The following is a 22,698-nucleotide window of genomic DNA, read 5'->3' as shown; positions in this document are numbered from 1 at the left end:
TATCTACGACCACATAATGACCTAGTTTTCTACACTGTTTTTTTATAAGCCTGCGGTTATTTTCGATGTGCTTGTGTATTGTGTATGTATCTTTTGTAGTGTATAATTTAAAATGTCCCACCGACCTTTAAAAACTGTATTTAAGGGTCAGTCGAAGTGTACAGATGAGTATAAAGACGTTTGAAGACATACCGAGTAGAATGAATTAGATGCAGGGTTGTTAAATTACCGTAATTTATTCGCTGGTAAAATACGGTGGTAAAATACGGTAAAATACGGTATTTTACCGTATTTTACCAACTTGAATATAATGAACTTTAAGGCGGAGGTTATACTGAAGATGAAAGATGCGGACGAAGATGAAAAGTTAAATCAAATTAACTTTTCATCGCCGAATCTTTCATCTGATTGGTCAATTTATTATCACTAACCAATCAGGTGCGAGTAGACATCTTCGTCCACATCTTACATCGTCAGTATAACCTCCGCCTAAGGGCCATATTTATAGACGATACTTAGCAATTGCTTGGCTAAGTAGCGGATTTCTTTTCAATTTTTCTAGCAAATAAATTAAAAATTTCACATTTTTGAATTGATATATGAATACTTCAGGATCCAATCTGTCAATTTAATGATAGATCCACTTTTAGAAATTCAATCATGACTGGAAAATTAACTTTGAAAATCATTACTTAGCCAAGCAATTGCTAAGTATTGTCTATAAATATGGCCCATAGTGTTCAAACAGTCAAACTTCAAACCTTCAAAAGTTCGAACATAAATTATTGTATATTATGTAATGGGTGGAAATTTCAATAATTTTCTGCTTGAAATTTGAAAACAATATGAAACTATAAAAGGGTTAAAATTAAAAATTACATTAACAACACTTGAAATTGAAAAACATTGAAGTTACTGAAAATTACTAAAAAGTAAAAAGTGATGAAAGATGGCTAATGGGGAAAAATTAATTGTAATAACCAATAACCATGCATGGATTAAAATTAAAATTTAAAATCATTCAACATTGTCAAAAAATAAAAAATTGACCAATTTGGTTATTTTAATGATTGAAATAACCAAAAAATGATTTTGAAGTACATTTTAATGACATTTCAACATGTTTTCACGATTTGATTCAATTTTTTCTAATTTTTGACCAATTGTGAATAATTTTCTGGCAATTGTTTGGTAATTTTCAAGATATTTTCCTGTTTATATGTAGCATGTATCAATTATCATTAGCATTGTCAGGGATGGAAGAGCCGGGAGCGAGCCAGAGCCAGAGTCTGAAAGAGCCGGATTTTTTGAGGAGCTAGAGCCAGAGCCAGGAGCCAAATAAATGAAAGTGCAGAAAAACATCAAGAGCTCTCTTGCAAAAGAGCTCCTTATTTTACTCAAGAGAGCCATCATCATAAGGAGTCTTTAACCTGGAAAGAGCCAGAGCCGAGTGGGAGCCCACAAAATTTTTCAGGCTCTTTGGCTCCCAAAAAGTAGAAAAAAAAGTAAAAAAATGCGCAAAATTTCATCAAAAATTCAACTTTCAACTCACATTTGTGAAGAAAATGAAGAATTTCTACGTTTGTTTTCTCATTGAGAAATAAAATGAAAATAAATGCAGTATATTTTCATTTTTTTCATCATTTTTCACAAATTTTATATTCTAATTTAAAGAGCCAAGAGCCAGAGCTGGAGCTGGAGTGGGAGCCGAGAAATTTGAAGAGGGAGCTGAGAGTCAAAGAGCGGAGCCAGAAGGAATTGAGGAGCGAGCAAGGAGCCAAAGAGCACATGTAAAGAAAAAGGGCCAAGAGCCAAGAGCGAGCCAGAGCCAAAACTTGTGGGGAACTGAGCCAGAGCCAAGAGCGGGAGCCCTGAATTCATGGCTCTTCCATCCCTGGCATTGATGCAAATTAATTGTGAATTTTGATGCCAATCATCTTCAGCTGTTGATTCATCCTTTTAACTTTCAAATAATGTGGCAAAAAAATGCTTTTTGGTAATTTACGGTAAAATACGGTAATAAACTTTTGGTAAAATACCGTAAAATACGGTAAAATACCGCCGTAATTTACCGACATAAATTACCTTACAACCCTGATTAGATGACTTTGGAATTTGCTGAATTTTTCCTCTATTTATAAACGTTTCATATGGTGAAAAATACATATGTGTAAAAAAAAATGAAAAAATTACAAGTTATCTGAAAAATTTCCATTTCTGCTTCAAAAATAGTTTAAATGACCCCCATTTTTTAAATGAAGAAACGGCATGTTCACAAAGATATTTTGATCCACTTGTATGAAGCGTGATGAAAAATCAATAAAAATATGTAATAAATCAAAAGTCAGTACCACGGCCCCCAGCACCTCCCTAAAGGGAGTAACAGTCAAAAAAATGGTTTCATTCGTGTGACACGTGAAATGGTATGTTTTCGATATCGCTGAACACGAATATAGCCTTAGTTTTTCAAATTGACGTCATCCATGGTCCCCAGAACTTCCTCCAATGGGTTAAAGTCGAAAAAATTTGTTTAATTTGTGTTGAGAGTCGTGGATGGGGTCCAATTAAAAATCTGACGTCATATTCGTGTTCAGCGTCACCAAAAACATGCCATTTCATGTGTCGCACGAACGAAACACTTTTTTGAACTTTCGCCTCATTTGGGGAGGTGCTGGGGGCTGTGGATGGGGTCCAAATAAAAATCTGACGTCATATTCGTGTTCAGCGTCACCAAGAACATACAATTCGATATATCACATGCCCCAGATTTTTTTTGTAAGTTTTGCCTAAATTTGTGGGAGGGGGTGCCCTGCCCCCTTCATTGAAAGATATGCGCTGCTGAAGTAGGGTACCTGGAGACATTGTGAAAATAATTGAAGCCCTCCTCCCCCCCGACCTCTGAGGGAGCTAGGACCAAACTGATTGCGGGTTTCTTACTTATTGGGTGGGTAGACATTGTAAAAAAATGAGCGAAATCGAAAGACTCGATTTTCAAAATTGTTTTTTTTTTGGTCGAATTGACATGGAATGACCCTCGTACTAAATGAAGAATTGAACAATTTTTTTCAAATTTTCAAAAGTCAGCGTAACTGAAGTTTTGCACAGGCCTCCGGCCCAAAAAACATATCCATGTCAAAGAAAAAAAAAAAAAAACATTGAAATATTATTCGGGAGATCGAAGAAGGTTTTTTCTAGAAAAAGGGTCTATTCGGAAGAGTTCTGCCCGGAAATGAAAAATTTTCAGAAAATTTTTCAACAGGGTTGAACCTGTATTTTTTGTTGAATTTTGGAGGCCTTGTGGGCGCCAACATTGTTTGTGGGACCGAGAAACGTTTTTTCTTTATGATAAATGGTTTATTTAAAGGAATTCTGACATAGAAATGGGAAAATTTAGACTTTTAAACTATTTTTTCAACTTGGAGGACTTTTAGCACAACTTTATTTTTACTTCAGGGAAAATCAAAATAAGTATAGAGAATTCAGATACCCTGCGTATTTAAAATTTGGAATACTTTCTTTTCATAAAAAGAGGGTGGAGGAAACAGAAAACATTTCATGGATTTTCATAAAATAAAAATTGATCATCTTCAGGGATTGTTGATCACTTTTTCCGTCCTCTTCTTACATCAGAACGTTTTCAGCTCATTTTTCTTATAATAGTGAGTTTGCAAGGTGTCTAACAGGTCCTACTGGTCCTATTAGTCCTACTAAAGCCCTACTTTTCAACAATTTTATTCAAAAGTCCTACTTTTTTTTTCAATAAGACTTATTCAGATTTTCAATTTTTTCCCTTTTTCCGGAATTTTGAACAAATTTTGCAGAAAAGGGCTCATTTGTCGACTTTTTTAGATTTTGAATACTTCTCAAAACATGGTTGAATTTTTGAAAGCTTTTGGACTCGCTTCATTCGGGATTGTTTGCTTTTCTTTCTCTAGTTTGAATTTTTTTTTCTAATAATCATTCGGATTTTAAAAATTTTGAAATAAAAATTATGAACTTCTTCATGTATCATTACAAGAAAACATTGTTTTCTTACCCTTCAAAACACTAATTTTCGGGATTTGCCATTGCTTCGCTCGGGTCCGTTTGCTTTTCTCTTTTAATTTTGAATTTTTTCAAAAAATGATCATTAAGTATTCGAGTTTTAAAATTTTGAAACAAAATGATAAACTTTTTTTAAGTAACTCATTACTCAAAGAACATCGTTTTTTATACCTCTAGAAATACTGATTTTCTAGAACTTTTGCCCTCGCTTCGATCGGGTCCGTTTGCTTTTCTTTTTCAATTTTGGATTTTTCAAAAAAAAAAAAATCATTAGAATTATTCTATCTTTTTTATACCTCCTGGAATACTAATTTTCGAGAGCTTTTACTCTCGGTTTGCTCGGGGCTATCTGCTTTTCTTTTTCCATTTCCAATTGTTCAACAAAAAAACTATCCGAATTTTAAAATTTTGAAGCAAATAATAATTATGAAATATTTACAATCGAAGTAGAAGAATTCGAGTTTTTAATTTTAAGCGAACATGGTGATATTCATCAATTTTTAAAAATGATAAGGAGAAATAAAACGAAAAATTGGAGTGAAACGTTATATTTTTGGCGTCTACTTGTTATTTAGCTCATAAAATACGAGAAAACGGTATTTTCATGCTAGCGGTACAGGGGAAAATCCAAGGAAGATCGACGAGAGAGAGGAAACGATCGGAACTGTTAACAACAAACTCACCGGCCAACTCCCCCTGCAAGACCCTGAAAGAAACAATTAGATACGCTAGATACCGGCTAATATAGATGGACATATACGCTATCTCCTGTAAAGGAGCGCGACTACGACGACGACGACTTGTTTAGATAAAAATCACACGGTGTTTGAAATCATCAGAAAAGCTAACATTTCTTACCAAAATTTGGCTAAAAACTTGAATGTAAATTTTGACCCCCTCCCCCAACTTAAAAAATTCCATAAGTGCTCGAAAAATGACCTGCTGAAAGTCCTGCTAAAAGTCCTACTCAAGTCCTTTTTTTTTCATTTTGAAATTTTGTTAGACACCCTGGTTTGACTTGATTTCATTTCTTTTTTTTGGGGGGGGGGGGAATGACTGCAAGTGCTCGAAATATGAAAATGAAGGGAAACAGGAGAAAAATCATATTTTGAGCCTCAGATTTCAAAAATGAAAAATTTGCGCAATATTTTTAGCGACGTGTTTACAATTTTTGAACATCGTGCTATCCATAACGGAAGCAATATAACGATACGTTGACCTTACTACTATTTAAAAATAAGGTGGAGGTGGAGGTTCATCTTTATATACTCGACGCATACACAGTCTAACTACAGCAGTATGCTATGGTGATACGGAATCGCGTGAATTGTCAGGTAATGAAATTGACCTAAATAATAAATTGTACAGAATTGAACGAACGCGGCGTGGTTTTGAATGAAAAAAGACATTCCAAAAGGCAGAAAGAGCGAGAGAGAGATGGAAAAATGAGAAAAAAAGGCCAAACGGAAGACTCCCTAATGGTGGTTTATATACGATAGTTTAAACATATTAGCCGATTCGTTGAATGTACAATACATAGGTATATAGCCATAGCGTGTGTAATTCTGGGCACCGGAGTCGACGACCGAACACGTGCACCACCATCATCGGGGGGCTAAGCGGACAGAAAAAGCTCATTCGTATACGATAAGTTTTTGGAAAACCTGTATTATTTGTGCTTACATTTTTAAGATAGAGATTCCGAGACAAATCGTAATCGCGCCCATAAATGGGTGCGTTTTATGGCCGCTAAATATACATATAATGTGGAAATAGTGAAAATTGCCTCATTTTTTACGTGATCCAAATATGAACGGGTTGAAAATAAGGGTGGATTCGTTTCATCGCTATAATTCTCCGAGCTTAATATACTCTGCGAGGTGGATACTGCGGCTGACGTCGTCGATGGCGGGACGCAGATGGTGGTTAATCGAACGGCGAAAATTTGCTAGGTGCCAAAATATCGTCGATAGCTTCCCTTTCTCTACTTCCTATGGTCTGTTTGTTTATGACGATAGACTCGTGCCAGATTGAAATTCCGTCGTATCGGTTTCGTTTTTTTTTTTCACATCAATAAACGATAGACGAGCCGAACGCCGCCGTTTTAATGCCATCAAAATGTATTTTTATGTACGCTGATTTTCGAATTCGAATATCACGAAAATAGATATCGATAAAGAATTAGACCATATTGAACATCCCTTCGAGAATTAGTCAGCTTATTGCTAAATTCATCGCAGCCTTCTGCGTACAACATTTTATAGAGCAATCAGACGAAACTTTGGAAGGCGCTGGTGTTAATTAACGACATCCTGCTTAACGTCTTGAAACGATTTAATTCACATTTCCGTCGCCCAAATTTACGCACACATCGAACTTGTCGTGGTCGTTGAAAACGTCCTCAAGACGTTCACCGAGCTCTCAATTTAAACCGGGAGGGAAAAAATGGCGCGTGGAACTGTGGAAGATTTTTTTTCTTTCAATAAACGATTCGACGCGTTGACAGAATATGAGTAGTTTTTGTCAAAAACCGGTTCACCAACGTCAACTCTCCGGGAGAGACTCGACAACCGACGATCGAATCGAATCAAATAAATGGTGGTTGAAATATATAGGAAAATTATTAAATAATATAAAAGCGAGAGGAAATAGCAGCCTGCTAATGAAGGAAGGTTTCGACACACAGGCATACACATACGACGACGATTCTAATATCAAGGTTGAGAGTGGGTTTTGAAAAATCTCTGTCTTTATATCTTTCTTTGGTGTGCAGGATGTACGTAATGTACTCTGTAGCTCCATGGGTTTCCGTTTTGTTCGTTGAGAATCGAGGTTTTCGAAGTGGTTGATTTTGTACGAATCAGAATTACCCACAATACGAGTATAGAGATATTGTTGTATCCAGAAAAGAACGATGAGGTAAGGTTTTTCTGGCCAGATTTAACTGAGTTTTCCTTTGTCAAAGTTAGCCAAAATTTTTCACAAGTAATACTGGCTGGAGTGATAGATTTTCAACTTGTTTCTTCAAGATTACAGTATCCTCAGATGAGAGTGGAGGGGTAAAGGGAGGCAGTAGAATAAAATTAGATCGAGACCACAAAATGACGTTGTAAAATTTCACACCCCAATTCAACCCCTACCATTATTTTTCAAGTAATTTTAAAATATTTTAAACATGATGAAAAAATGTTGATAAAATTATTTCACAAAATGGAAAATATAATCAAAAATTAAAACTTGGAAAAATGCTGAAAAATTCGAAATTGTTTTTTAGATTTTTACTCCGGATGGGTAGAAACATTTTTTATGGGTAAATTTTCGTAGAAATGACTATAGTAAGAATATTTTTACCCATTACAACCATCGATGGCAAACATTTCATCCTTCTAAATTAGAAGATTGGCTGCAAAAAGAGTGTAACTTATTCAATGATATTTAAACACATTATTTTTTCCTTAGTGCTTTTTCTCAAATTTTTTCAATGTTATTTTTCTTTTGCATGTTATATATTTCCTATTTATTTTTTCATGTTATATTTGTTGTTATATTGTTGAATGTAGGTATTTGTAATCATCTGTGTAAAATGAATTAATATTTGTAATCTGTGTCAAAAACAGCAGACGCAAAAAAGCCTAAGTTGCTGGGCGTCTCTAAATAAAAATTTATTCATTCCTCAATCTCCAAACAATGTCGGCGCCCATAAAAGCCCCCAAAAATTGGAAAATAATGAAAAAAATTGAATTCAACTCGCTTCATATGTTGAAGTTTTTGGAAATTTGTTCATTTTTGGACAGAAATCGCTTCAGAATAACCCCCCCCCCGACCTACAAGAAAAAAAATTTCTCGGCCTTCCAAATGATGTTTCTTTATTTCTTTTTTCGACTTTGAGGCGCCATTCAAGGGGAACAATATTATCGGGCGGGGGGGGGGGGGGGTGAGAGAGGCTTTTTTTCTTTAGCAGGATGTTATGTACATATAGAAGGATTCTAATCAGAAATGTGAAACAATTTTCCAAAAATTATTTTAGGTATTTTTAAAGAACTTTATCAAGGGTGGGGGGATTTCATTCGAAGAGGGCCGAAGGAAGATAATTTTTCATGAAGAAGATTAATTATTACAATTTTTGGCTCAGGATGAGAAAATTCTAAAAATATTGTTGATTTTTCCACCACTTTTGTAGGGACTGTCATGCAAATGGACCACGCGATAGTTCTGGGGAACTGGAGTATATTTTTTATTTAAAAATAGATTATTTAGAAGATTTTTTACGTACAAATGGAAAAATTTTTGGATAAAAAACTACATAAGTTGTACTTCATTTTTTTTGGTTTATTATGACTCCCAATTCGTAATCATAATTTTTTTCCAATTAGTTGACACTTTCAAATTCATGATCTTAATTTTTACGATTTTATCTTACGATTAGTTTTGAGCTCATCAGACCTAATTTTCATTTCGAAATTGTGACTTTTTTATGAATCGAATTGAAATCATGACACGAACTAACCTGATTGAGTTCTTATTGAATTCAAATGTACTCTAAAGTTTGGAATTTTGTTCAGGTCAAGATTGTGATTTTTTTGCCGTATCCTGGTCATGACATTTAATTCCAAATAAGGACTTTTCAAAGTGATTTTTGAATCCAAAAATTGGAATTTTTCTATGACGTTGCACAGTTTAAATTAGTCTTGAAAATAGGTGTCATTTGATTTTGATATGACTCGCATATTTTTTTCTGTGGTCATTTTCTGTGACTTTTTTAAATGGAGATGAACTTTTTTTGTATTTTTTAGAATTTAAAGTAGGTATTCTAACAAGGGAGGAACCTCTTCAGGTGTCACAATCCGATTTGAACGGGACCGCAATTTTTGGAAAGAGCATAGTCTAAAATCCCCAAAACCAAATTTTCAGCTGCACAAGTTCATTTTTCGATTTTTGGCGAATTTTTGAAAATTCAAAATTGACTGTTTTTGGCGATTTATGTTTTTTTTAGAAAAGTACGTACTTGATAAATAAAAATGGTCAAACTAAGTCCCAAAACTAATATTAATTACCCAAATCCACATTTCACCATTTCCAGCCATTCTGGAGCCTCCAGCGCGATTTTTCAATTTCTCCAGAATTTTGAATATGTAGTTGGGCAGCTAAAAATCGGGTTGTGTATTATACTCGACCTGTTTAACGAGTTTATCTACATTTGAGCCGATTTTGGAAGTGACACCTCAAGAGTGGATTTGTGACCAGCTTTTTTCAAAATTAAAAAAATCCAAAAAATCAAAAGATAACCGATTTGTGAGGAAATTTTTGAAATTTGCGCGAATTGCTGTATTTTGTCCGTAACTAACCCACACCCCACCCCCATTTCACAATTTCCAGCCATTCTGGAGCCTCCAGCGCGATTTTCAATTTCTCCAGAATTTTGAATTTGCTCCAGAAGGCGTGAATATGAAGTTAGGCAGCTAAAAATCGAGTTGTATATTGCACTCGGCCCTTTTAACGAGTTTATCCACATTTGAGCCGATTTTGAGAGTGACACCTCAAGAGTGGTTTTTTGAGGTGTCACTCTCGCTCCAAAACGGCTGGAAATGGTAGAATTTGCACTACGGAGGTTAGTTCTTGAAGAAGTACAGAGATTCGCGCAAATTTCAAAAATTTTCTCACAAACGGTTATCTTTTGATTTTTTGGATTTTTTAATTTTGAAAAAAGCTGGTTAATAATCCACTTTTGGGGCGTCACTCTCAAAATCGGCTCAAATGTGGATAAACTCGTTAAGCAGGTCCCGTGTAATATACAACTCGATTTTTAGCTGCCCAACTTCATATTCACGCCTTCTGGAGCAAATTCAAAATTCTAGAGAAATTGAAAAATCGCGCTGGAGGCTCCAGAATGGCTGGAAATGGTGAAATTTGGATTTGGGTAATTAATATTAGTCTTGGGACTTATTTTGACCATTTTCACTGATCAAGTTCGTACTTTTAAAAAAAAGCATAAATCGCCAAAAACAGTCAATTTTGAATTTTCAAAAATTCACCAAAAATCAAAAAATGAACTATGGGCAGCTGAAAATTTGTTTTTGGGGGTTTCAGACTATGATCTTTCCAAAAATCGCGGCCCCGTTCAAATCGTAGTGTGACACCTTGAGAAGTTCCCTTGTAAGATCAATTTTTCACGACTTTGTATGAGTACCTACCTACTTTCGTTTTCCAAATCATTTTTTTTTTATGGAGTTGTGACTTTTTCAGAACTTGAACGAATTTCTCATCCTTTTTCCTTTTCAAGCTCTGCATTCAAATTGCGACTTCTTGAAAAATAAGAACACTTCTTTGAAATCTGGCATTCTTCTGCCTCCCCCCTTCTCTTTCTTTTTTCGAGAAATGCAAATTGCGATCTGATTCAACGAATAAATCAAGAAAGTTTTCCTTTTCGCAGATTTTTTGTTCTGAAAAAGGCGTTACCTTTGGCGATATTACATTGTACTGAAAGACAACAAACGGCTGACTTTTTTTTTCCACTGGACAACAACGTCCTCTGTCCACGTACGTCCGGCGCATATCTCTGTACAAGCGTAGTTTTTTTCCCCATTCCGACATTTTTTTCCTTTCGGAATCGTTATCTTTGCGACGAAATGCTGGTCTTTTTTTTCCTTTTTTTTTTTGCGGCTATTCATAAATCATACTAGTCGCATCCTTTGGGGCCAACATTTCTTATGGTTTGGCAACGGCGTGATAAATTCTTCGTTTCTTTTTTTCCGCCGTCTGTTGAAGACTGGCATGGCTGCACGGTGTAGTATAGCGACTAGCGAGAGCTATAGAAGTCGTAAACGCGAAAATTAAATGTTTTCCGAATCGAATGCGTTTTATGGAATATATTTTTTTCATTGGCACCATCGATCGCGGAGGCCGTTAAATTATTACTAGAGCATTTCGTGTGTGTATCGTTATTTTTAGAATTTTATTAAAACGATGCGATAACTGTATACGAGAGTATATTATGCTGTCGTTGCAGCCGCGAATTCGACTCGCGTTCGGTTCGAGATATGTTTACTAGGGCTCCCAAGTTTATATTACCGGAGCCAAAATGCACCGTGGTTCCTTTTTATCTAATTTTTTCTACGTTTTCTTTATTTCTCGCTATCGAGTAATTATATAAGTATGCGAGGGAGCTGCGATTTGTCTCGGGTGCCGAGAGCGTCGTGAGAAATTACCCGTCAAACGGTGTTTGTTTTAGTGTCAGCTGCTGTGGGTGGAAAAGCACCCTGTGTATTGTGTACACCGTACAGGGCCATGAAAACGGTAAAAAATCATTAGTCATTTCAAATCGAGATTCAAGTGCCGCCCGATTAGATGGGAATTTTTTTTTCCTTCGGGTTTCCTTATTATAGCTTTGGTGATGGTCGTAGAGTCACGCGTGATTGGTGCGAGGCGAGGGTTTGTATAATGAACTGAAAAAGTACATAACTGGTTAATTTTTCCCGAAGATGGAATCGTTTGAAATTAATTTCATTTACGAAGCTTTAGAAGTGAAGTATCGAATGTGACAAGAGTGTGAGAGAGATGTGCAAGTTGGTGAAGGGTTCCAGATGAGAGAGATGTCATGAAATCTATCCTATGGCTATAGCTCATTGTTTGTAGGAAACAGACGTGTATAGTATAGGGTGGTCAGGAAATGATCGGGTGCCAACAACGAGACCAAAATAAATGGCAATTTTGTATTACACGCGATGTGCCTTTTTTGAATTGAGGAATTTGAAGGGTATATTTACAAGATGGCAATCAGAGTTGGAATTTTAGCTTGTAGATATTTAAAAATTTACTTTGCCGGGTGTTGGAATATCATTTGTATATTGATCTGTTAATCTTTATTCTTTGTCCTTTTTGGTTTTTGGTCGTGCTAGTCTTGCCACAGTCATGCATAAATCGACAACATTTTAGAAAATTGAAAAAAAAACCTAGAAAATTATGAAAAATAATCTAAGCAAATCAATTTTTTATTTTAATTCCTTAAATGTATATTATCTTGAATTCTAAATGGCCACACCCCCTCCTCCCAAAAGAAAACAAATAAAAATGTTTTCACACCCCCCCCCCCAAAAAAAAAAGTTTTTACCTACAATTTGTAGGTTAAAGTCGTCTTTTCACCGAAATTTGTAATTTTCCCCCACTGAAATGTTCACATTTTGTCCCCCCCCCAAAAAAAAATCAATACGTTTAACTGACCATAATATTGATAGTTATTTCTTCACCAAAATTTATCATTTTTTCCATTTGAAATGGTAATTTTTTTAAATCAAATAATTGGCACATTCTAACTAAAAATAATTGATAGCAATTGAGGAGTGAATGAAAAAGGGCCCTTTGTCAATTTTTTTGGCTGAATTTTACAATTCTAAATACATAGGTAAATATGTACATATGTATTTGGAATTTTTTTCCATTAGCAAAAATTTTTCAATTTGTTTTTTTTTTTCTTCTTTCTTCGTGGAAAAACACTTTTATAATTTACTGAATATGGTGAAATTATTGATTTTTTTTTTTTAGAATTGTAAATCAGATGCACAGATAGATAGATTTATTAAGTTGCTGTTTATATGCTCAACAAATTCGTTAAATTTATTTTAAAGATATTGTTCAAAACGAAAAAACTGATGAAATATTATTAACAATTAAAAGTCTCGAAAAATTGAAAAATCGGATTTTTGAGTACCAGCGCAAAATTTTATTGAGCTCAAAATTCGGTAGGATGGAGGTCTTTCGGATACTAATAAACTGTAGGAAGCTTTTTAGCGGGGTTCAAAGGGGTAGGTTCAAAATGGTGGTTCCAAAATTTTCAAAAAATCAACCCCCCTCCCCCATTTTTGCCTCCGAGGGTCTAAAACAGAAAAAATCACCTCGCATAACGTTTATCAGGTTCAAACAGATATATTACGTTGAAAAAGTTTTTGAAAATAATACTCAGTGGTTGCTAAAATCATTTTTTATTCACAACTTTGGGAACCCCTGGAGCCCAAAAAATGGTCATTTTGGGTCAACTGACCAATTTGTATTTGGGACATTTATTACAACTTTTTAAGAGTGGTTGAGTCGATAACTGTTCACCCCCAAAAAATGGCCTTATCGATACTTCTCCTTTCTGAACATCAAAATTGAAAAAAGTTGGTTGAAGTTCTGTTGTTTTGATATATTCAATAATAAAATTTCTTTAAGGGTCATATTTTTATAGACGTTACTTAGCAATTGCTTGGCTAAGTAGCGGATTTCTTTTCAATTTTTCTAGCAAATAAATTAAAAATTTCTCATTTTGGAATTGATATATGAATACTTCAGGATCCAATCTCTCAATTTAATAATAGATCCACTTTTAGAAATTCAATCATGACTGGAAAATTAACTTTGAAAATCATTACTTAGCCAAGCAATTGCTAAGTATCGTCTATAAATATGGCCCTAAATGTCACTGTCGTGAAAATCATGACAAATGGGCTAAAAGTTTGTTACAATTTACTGGTAATTACCGTAATAACACGGTAATTTACCGAAATCACTCGGTAATTTAGCTGTACTTGTACATATACCGAAATCACAAAATAATTCACCGATAAAATTACCATTATAACGTTGTAATTTATCTGTATTTACAAAAGTTACTCAGTAATTTACCGGTAATTACCGTAATAACGCGGTAAATTTCAGTTATTTACCGAAATTTTGCGGTAATTTACCCTTAATTACCAAAATAGGATAGCCATCTTGTAAATGCGTTGGTCGTCTCCTCGTCGGTGTGCTTGTGCCATTTGATATGTATTGTACGCTTTGTACTATTTCTTCGACTTGTTCCCCTTTTCTTCTCCCTTCGACATAGATTTTCTCGTGTCCGTTTCACTCATGCTGTTCATTTCGAACAAGCATTGTCGAATAATTTGGCCCTAAAACGTCGACTCGACCCCATATACTATATAAGCAATATTATAGTACGTAGCGTATTCCATAAATTCATAATATTTATTAAGCGCATATTGAGATAGAATTTTTACCCGCGTGTTGCAGGACGATTGTCAGAATTATATAAGAGTGGCGGCCAAAACGAACAATTCAAAGGCTTTACTGGTCTGCGGAACCCATGCTTATAAGCCTCTATGCCAAGAATACGATATAAATCAAGTAAGTTGAAAGGAGCTTTCGTTCAACTGCTGTACATATTTGTACTTCTATGTATACAAATCACTCGCAGTCAGCAGATCTAGGATATGTACAATACATACCTATGTTATAATATACTGTACGATAAAATATGTATTCTGAATTAGTTGGCTATAAGTAATAATTTTTAGGGTATGTGAATGACACCTCGTCAAGTTATCGGTTTTAATTTATCGTTTTACATTTTACAGGGTGTCCCTAAAATTACCAGGAGCAATTTAAATGGCGTTGGAATGTGTCCGTTTGATGCGACTCATAATAGCAGTATTATTTATACCGGTGAGTGTTGAATATTTTTGGCTGAGAATGAATTCAATTTGTGCCAGATCTATATGCTTCCTTTAATTTTTTTTTCAATTTTGATAATTTTGTGTATTTTTAAATTACAGATGGGCATTTGTATTCGGCAACTGTGGCCGATTTTTCACACAATGATCCGTTAATTTTCAGAGAACCTTTGAGGACGGAGAAATCAGACATGACGCAACTCAATGGTAATAATATAATTTTCGTTGGAAATTACCTTGAAATTCTGCTAGTTTTACGTTGATCTATAAAATATTCCTTTCAATATGATTTTATAGATCCGAATTTCGTTGGTTCAATCGCTTACAACGACTACGTACTGTTCTTTTTTCGCGAACCGGCCGTCGAATATATTAATTGTGGAAAGGTACGTACCCTGTACCCTGTTTTGTAAATGATAATAATGGCATTTGGCAGCGGTATTAAAATAAGCGAGATATACAGGACAGATAGCAGTAGAAGTGAAAAAAGAAGATAGAAAAAAAAAGGCAGACGAGAGATACCCCTTCGACGGTAATTACGAGAGAGGCTCGATTATATTTGCATAAGGAACATGCCGCGAGAATTTGTCTTTGTTAAGCTGCGAGCCCGAATAAAGGAGGCGCGAAGTCATTAATTTTTTTTTCGCTGCCGCGGCTGTTGTTGTTGTTATTGTTATTATCGAGTCGCGTATAATTAATATCGCCGGCTCGAACAATACAATGTGATGGGTTTTATTTATAGATGAGAGAAAGAGAGGGAGAGAGAGAGCTATACTGTATGCATAAAAAAAATAGCGATGCTACAATGTTGAGCACGTGCGACGCTACGCGGTATATTTATAATGAAGCTGATTGATCCTCTCTTGATATGTTGCAGATTATCTATTCACGAGTCGGTAGAGTTTGCAAGAATGATAAAGGAGGCTCGTATATGTTCCATAATAAGTTCACGACATTCCTGAAATCCAGACTGAATTGCTCGTTGCCCGGAGAGTACCCGTTTTACTTCGACGAAATACGTTAGTATTTGTATTTGAGTTCTGTATTGATTGTGTTATCGAGATTGGGTCTGGAGAGGAAGGGAGGTCAAAAATATTTGAGCATCGCGTCGAAATTATTAATTTTGGAAAAAAGATGAAGACTGGTTCGATGAAGATCACTGGAGATAGGATTTTTCATTTTTTTCAGAGGATTAAATTTTATGTACCGACGGTGGCGTTGAGATAACTGTAAAACTGATTTCATTATTGTATTCAGCGTTGAAAATACATACAAAATGATACCCAACACGATACCTTTTTGATTACCTACATTAAGTATACACCTCAAATTTGAGTCATCTTTGAGTAGCAAGTGTTGTGTAGTCGCTTCAGTCGATATTTTTGAAAAAAATAATTTCATTTTCAAATTCAGCGTTAAAAATACATTTAAAATGATACCCAACATGATGCCTTTCTGATTACATTGAGTGGTCGTCTCAAACTTGACTCACCTTTGAGTATCAAGTGTTGTCTAGTCTTCTAGTCGATGCTTTTGAAAAAAATAATTTCATTTTCAAATTCAGCGTTGAAAATACATTTAAAATGATACCCAACATGATACCTTTTCGATTGCATTGAGTGAACGCCTCAAATTTGAGTCACCTTTGAGTAACAAGTGTTGTCACTGTTGTGTAGCCGCTTCAGTTCATATTTTTGAAAAAAAGAATTCATTTTCAAATTCAGCGTTGAAAATACATTCAAAATGATACCCAACGTGACACATTTTGAATAACTTTGATTGAGTGCCTCAAATTTGAGTCACACATTCGAGTAACTCACTCAAAATTTATTTTGACGTACATATGGCTTGTTGCATATCAAAATCTAGGTTTTCGAGGTCGCTGAGTACGAATTTCGGATTAATATCGCGATTAAATACTTCAAAATTCGAGTACGTTGATATTTTCGAGTAGAAACTCTAAAAGAGGAATTTTTATTGATGCAGGGGTGGATGTAGGACCAATATTTGATCATATCATATGTCTAAGGTCGAGTAGTACGTAAATACATATAATTGAATTTTTAATTTTTCAGAGGACATAAGTGCTGTAGTACATGGAGAGTATGCTGGTATCTCCGAACAACTCATATATGGCGTATTCAATACGCCAGTGAATGCGATAGGAGCTTCAGCAATTTGCGCTTTCAGCCTGGGTGATATTTTTGATGCTTTCAATGGATATTTCAAGGAACAAGAGAACTTCAATGCGAATTGGTTACGTGTACCTGCGCACAGGGTACGATATTTTAGACCATATTTAAACCAAAGAGGCGAAAGAATATTGTACTGTAGCATGAATATTGTGAATAAAATTGGTGTGTTTTTTTTATAACTTTAGGTACCTAATCCGAGACCAGCGAATTGTTACAATGATTCTAGAACGTTGACAGATAGTGTGATAAATTTTGCCAAAACTCATCCGCTAATGGACCAAGCTGTACCTGCATTTCATAAACATCCGGTCTATGTTCGAGTCTCTTTGCAGTTAGTTTTTGTTTTCTATTTTGTAGATCAAATAGATAAGTACGTGAACTGAGATATTTAATCGTCTGTTTTCGTTACGTTCCAGGTATCGTTTATCAGCCATCGCAGTCGATGCCAAAGTGAAAACCATAGATGGAGAAAAAATCGATATTTTATTCTTAGGAACAGGTGAATTTGAATTTTAACAAATCTATAATGATAATTATCATTTTCTAGTAGAAAAATTAATTATTTATTCGTATATATCTTACTCATACCTGTAAACTTGGGAAATAGGTAATCTACGTTTTACGTAGTCGTAGTAGGTAGTCGTCGTCTGTGGAATAAAATCGGGTGTAATTACGCGTGCAATTCGTCGTTAATGTGGTATCGTTTAAAACAAGGTTATCCCCTGTAGGAGGAAGCAGTAATAGTGTAAAATTTTTAATTATCGGGTGATCGATGTGCTAATTGCATGTTCGGTTTACGAGGAAGCTGTGGAAAAAATAATTAATTTTTTTGCCGAGCTACTGAAAAAAAAAATGTGAGAGAGACGATGATTTATACGCAGGTATCAAATACTCTGGCTAGTAGCTAGGTACCCTTTTTATTAGGACTTCCTCGTGGTGAAAAATTCCTAAGGTGATGGTATGCGAGTTGTTATTTTGTTGCGAAGTATTTTTATAAATAGGTTTAGTTTTATTTCAATCGTGTGTAGATTATGGGATTCTTGAAAATTATGTACCTCCTCCTCCCTCTCTATTCTCATCATTTTTCGTTGGTATGATCTCTCGTTATGATGTTAATTTTTTCGAAAATTCGAATATTCATTTTTTTTGAGTTTTTTTGTCAAGCTTTCCTCCCACCCCCTCTATCGACCATGCATGGTAAAAACTCAAAATTTTTTTCTTCGAAATTTCTACATCTCAAATCACACATCACACTTGCACTGTTTGGTTTAGTGGGTAAATTTTTTCGTAATTTTTTTTTTCATTTCCTTTCTCAGCTCTTCATTTTCATCTCTGTTGAAAGTGTCTTCCTCCCTCATCTTTTGGAAAAAGTGTCCATCAAAGCCAGGAAAATATAAATTTTTATTTTCCAATAATATTAAATTTAGATAAAATTTTTATTCGCATCAAGTTGAAGGAATTGGAATTATTTACTTAACAACAAATTCTGCATTAAAAATAAATAAATAAAAAAATAGGAAAAAACAGTTTGAGATGAGATAAAAAAATCATTTTTTTTAAATTAAAAGATTGAGATTTGAGGTTTATTTTTTTATCACTCGTAAAAAGTTTTGCTTCACTGTTGATTTAAGGAGTGCCTAGTCAAAGTGATCCACCCATGATGGAAAATTTAGCCAAAAAAGTTTAAATTTTGCCTATTTGATGTTGAAACTTTAATTTTGGTGTTTCTTTACGACGACGACGCTGACTTTATTTTTGATGACCATTCGACAACATCATTTTTTCGCCTTTCCTTATGGCCCCTTTGAGCAAAGTGTTGATTTTTTTATTTTTTGTGAACACTTGGAAATTGAAAATCAATCATTTTCAAAAAAAAAATTAAATGTAGGTAAGTATTGCAGTTTGAAATTTTTCATTTTTTTTTTTTTTTTTTTTTTTATGACATTAGGTTGTAAAAGTATTTCATTTAATTCGGAAATGACATTTTTCAAACCATTTTAACTGAAAAAAATTTTCAAAATTGAGGAAAAAATGTTACTTTTTTTAAAATTGTGGACGACAATTTAAAAAAAAATAAAATGTTTCATGAAAAAGAAAAAAGGGGATCAGTTGCCATTATTTCGGTCCAAATCAATTATGATGTAAAATGAAAACACCTCTCTAATTTTAATTGTGAAACGTGTTCTAAGTCATCTGGTGTTTAAAATACTCTAAAATTTGTTTCCTTTTTTAATTAAGTAATGAAGAAAATTCAATTCATTTTGAAATTTTCCCATCGGTATCAACACGAGCTGAAAATTGAACCCTAGAACACGGTTTTGTGCTACAAAATGCATACAAGCGGTATAATTAAATGACCTGTCGGTCGAGCTACGCGGATACTTGGGGAGATCTGCTTGCCCCTTTCGTCATCTTCGTCACCGTCGTTAGTATACCTACTTAATTCAATTAACAGCGATATCCATTTTTCACCCCGATTACCTCCTCTTTATTGGATGTATCTCAAACTTATCTACGTAGTATACGTGAATTAGTAAAGAGAGAACTCGGTTTGTGGAAAGTTTCGGCTTTTCTGCTGTGTTGTGTATCGTTGTACCGTATCTCTACTTGAGGGAACCGAGTTAATTTTTCAAATACCTTTCGGGTCAGCATGATACGACGATGAGTAGAAGTTTGCAAACTTATCTTCTGTTTTCTCGTTTCGTCGTCATTATTCTGGGTACCTACTCATATTATATAGGTTGATATTGTCGTTCGTTTATTTGCCTATACGTTCATTGAGAGAATGTTTTCGAAAATGTACCTGTTTCATCCTATTTACCTAGGTACTTCTCTTGTATGAAGAGGTTTGGATGGATTTTTGCGATGCGTTTAAAATACCCCCGTCAGAAAAAATTTTCTGTGTTATTTTAAGTTCATTCGTACTCGACGCACATTCCCCCCCCCCCCCTCTAACACCAGGTATAATAATGTATTTAAAATATTATTATGAAATCTACACACGAAATAAAGTCAATTTTACACTTAGCGAGAGGATCAGAGGATGGCCTTAAAAATTAAACGTAGAAATGTTTCGTTTCAAAGCAAAGGTCTCGATGATACCGAAAGAGAATTTTTCAACCCCCCCCCCCCCTTTCACCGAGACCTTTTTTTATTCTCGCAAGTATTTTCCTTTTGGGCGTTCATTTTGCTTCTTCGCTAAGCCTTTGATTCGATTGTGTGACACACTCGTAATTTTTTTTAAAATAGCACCGTAGGATTTTCTTTTTTCCAGCGTGAAAAAACCACGAGTTAGGAATTTGCAGAAGAAAAGTTAGCCATTTGTAAAAGCTTTATTTTGGCTTGGTAATAATTACCTAACACATCGAAGAGATTTATGTAGAAGTAAAAAGAATAAAAGTAGCCAGAAATTTTTTTTATTTCTTTGAAAAAAAATTCGTTTAAAAATTTATCGTTTAGTTCGAATAGAACTTGGCATGGCATAAGGTTTTACGTGTTTTTTACGTTCTTGGAAAAATGTGCATTTCGAAATCCGAAGTGTACGAATAATTAATTCCGCTTTGCGTTGTGTTGGGAAAAGAAAGAAATGGGGTACACGGAATTAGTTACTAAGAAATCCTTTTAGCGATATGAACGCGAATTTAGTGTAGTACAATTTACTCATGTTTATTGGTCTACGAGCATGATGATTATTGATTAGTGTGAGTGATTTGTTTGGTTTTTGTTGGAAATTTGCCAATAATTAAATTCATGATGTTTATTAAGTTCGATTGCCGATTCGTGGAAGGAAAAAGAACTATTATACTCGTATTACGCCCGTCAACGTTTCTAAAAATTAATAATAATTATTATTGTATTCGATGTGAAAGTGAATACCATAGGTATATCTTTAACGTAGTATTTTAATGTTTCCAGACGATGGTAAAGTTTTGAAAGTATCCTCGATCGTTGGCCAAAGTAAATCAGATGTCAGTACGAACGTCATTGAAGAATTACAAATCATCGAAAATGCTCCGATAAGAAAACTTTCCGTAATCAAGCCGTCCAATTCGGAAGCTAAACTTTTAATCGTGTCGGACAGAAATGTGCACTCGATACCGTTGCATCGATGTGGTCGTCAGAAAAGCTGCATGTAAGTGATTCGGTCATTTCTAAAACCCCATAAGTCCAAAGACCTAAATTTTTCAGGAGAGACAAAAAACTGTTTCAAGCAAATTCTTACGCGTTAAAGTGAAAACCGATATCAGAAATGGAAAGGGCATACAAAAATACGTATTTTGGGTCAAATTTGGATTTCAAAAGTTTTGTCATCATCGCTATATTACGCCTTGAAGTGCGTGGACTTATGGGGTTTTAAAAATGACTGATATTTTTGTAACTGAATATTGTTTAAAATTTCATCTGAAGGACCTAAAAAGCTTCTAAACCTTTCTAAACAATGAAATTCAATGAAAGGACTGAAAACAGTTCACTTGGGAATAGTTTTTTGGCTGTTTTATAAAAAGAAAAATGTTTTATTGAAAAAAAAGAACATGAAAAAAGTACAAAAAATCGAATAATAACTTTGAAAAAATGATAGTACGGATGATGCTTTGACACCAACTCATTTTTAAAACCTCGTAAGTCCGGACTTATGGGGTTTTAAAAATGACTCAATTTTGAATCGGAGCGATTTGGCGGGAAAAAATGGTCGAAACAAAAAAATTCCACCGCCAGCCGATAGAGCTCGCCACATACTATCAAAATCGTAAAAAAAGTGAAAAACGAAAAATCTGTGACTTATGGGGTTTTAAAAATGACCGAATCAAGTATCTTCGAATATTGGTATACCGGGATAAAAATACCGCTATTTTATCTCCTCCCCCTTATAAGAATCTTTCTCGTCTTGTTTTTTTCTCAAGTTCGGATACTCGAATGCCAGTTGTTTTTGTCGTCTTATTCAATTTCGCAAAAATTAGTCTACCTGAAATGAACAAAACTAGAAGTGTTACTTTTTGTGTGGGAGGGGGGAAGAGAGGACGAAAAATTTTCCACTAGAAAAAAATGTCAATTTTTCCGAGTAAAATGACTATAGTTTTAAAAGTGAAATAAAAGATGAAATGACAATTTTGCCCATCGATAATAGGTATATAAAATTTATAAAATTGTTATTTTCTCTTATGAATGTATGGAAGTTTCAAAAATGGATATTTTGAAGAGATAGAAATCAGCCCAAGCAAAGCGAAGGCAAAACAGAAATTTAAAAAAATTCATTCAATTTTATTTTAAAGCGATTTAATGAAATGAAAAAAAAAAAGAAATTAATCCTAGTTCGTAATGAATGTTCTCCACTATCAATAATTAGGTATGAAATCAATGTACCTGATCTAATTTTTGATTTTTTTTTTTCGTAAGTTGATGTTTTGGTGAATCAGCTAAAAGTTTGAAGCCAAAAGTTGAAAGCTGAAATCGTAATGAAATGAAGCTTAAAGCTGTTCCATTGAAAATATAAGGGGAAGCCATTGGAAGCCGAAAGTTTGACTAAAACAAGCCATAAAAATCGAGATAGTCGAAAGTTAAATCCAAAAGTTTTAATTTTAAAATTTTAGGCTAAAAGCCAAAAGTCGTGAAGTTTCATTTTATTTCGAAAATGAAAAATACGTAGGAGATGAAGTGACAATTCTACCAATTGATGTATGATTAGAGCTGGGATTTTAATGCAGAAGTATGATGAAAATATGCAATATATTGTATACAATTTTTTCACCCAGATTATGTAAAAAATACGCAAAAATTTCAGTTTGAATGATATATCCCTGAAAAGGATTTTTTAAGCTGAAAACCCTGAAAACAGGTAATTCAAAACAAATAAAGCCAGTGATGAAAAAATACATAAATTTTTTTTTTTCGTTGAAAAATATGCAAAGAAAATATTAATTTACATATACTGTAATTCATAAAATCAAGAAGTAAAAGAAAAATGAAAATTAGAATTG

General features: G+C 34.3%; 1 protein-coding gene across 5 annotated transcripts in view; it reads left to right on the top strand.

Annotated features, from left to right (window-relative positions):
* LOC135849155 (semaphorin-1A-like) overlaps positions 1–22,698 on the top strand; it is a 231,891-nt gene that overhangs the window by 199,744 nt on the left and 9,449 nt on the right. For all 5 annotated transcript variants that reach the window (XM_065369426.1, XM_065369422.1, XM_065369424.1 and 2 more), the window contains 9 exons: positions 14,089–14,202; positions 14,433–14,520; positions 14,631–14,735; positions 14,826–14,914; positions 15,406–15,547; positions 16,604–16,806; positions 16,909–17,054; positions 17,140–17,222; positions 20,639–20,855. In XM_065369426.1, coding sequence (XP_065225498.1) covers positions 14,089–14,202; positions 14,433–14,520; positions 14,631–14,735; positions 14,826–14,914; positions 15,406–15,547; positions 16,604–16,806; positions 16,909–17,054; positions 17,140–17,222; positions 20,639–20,855 — 1,187 coding nt within the window. The remainder of the gene's footprint in view (positions 1–14,088; positions 14,203–14,432; positions 14,521–14,630; positions 14,736–14,825; positions 14,915–15,405; positions 15,548–16,603; positions 16,807–16,908; positions 17,055–17,139; positions 17,223–20,638; positions 20,856–22,698) is intronic.

Source organism: Planococcus citri, chromosome 5 (genome assembly GCF_950023065.1).
Source record: "Planococcus citri chromosome 5, ihPlaCitr1.1, whole genome shotgun sequence".
NCBI lineage: Eukaryota > Metazoa > Arthropoda > Insecta > Hemiptera > Pseudococcidae > Planococcus > Planococcus citri.
This window is presented reverse-complemented; position numbering and strand designations above follow the sequence as displayed.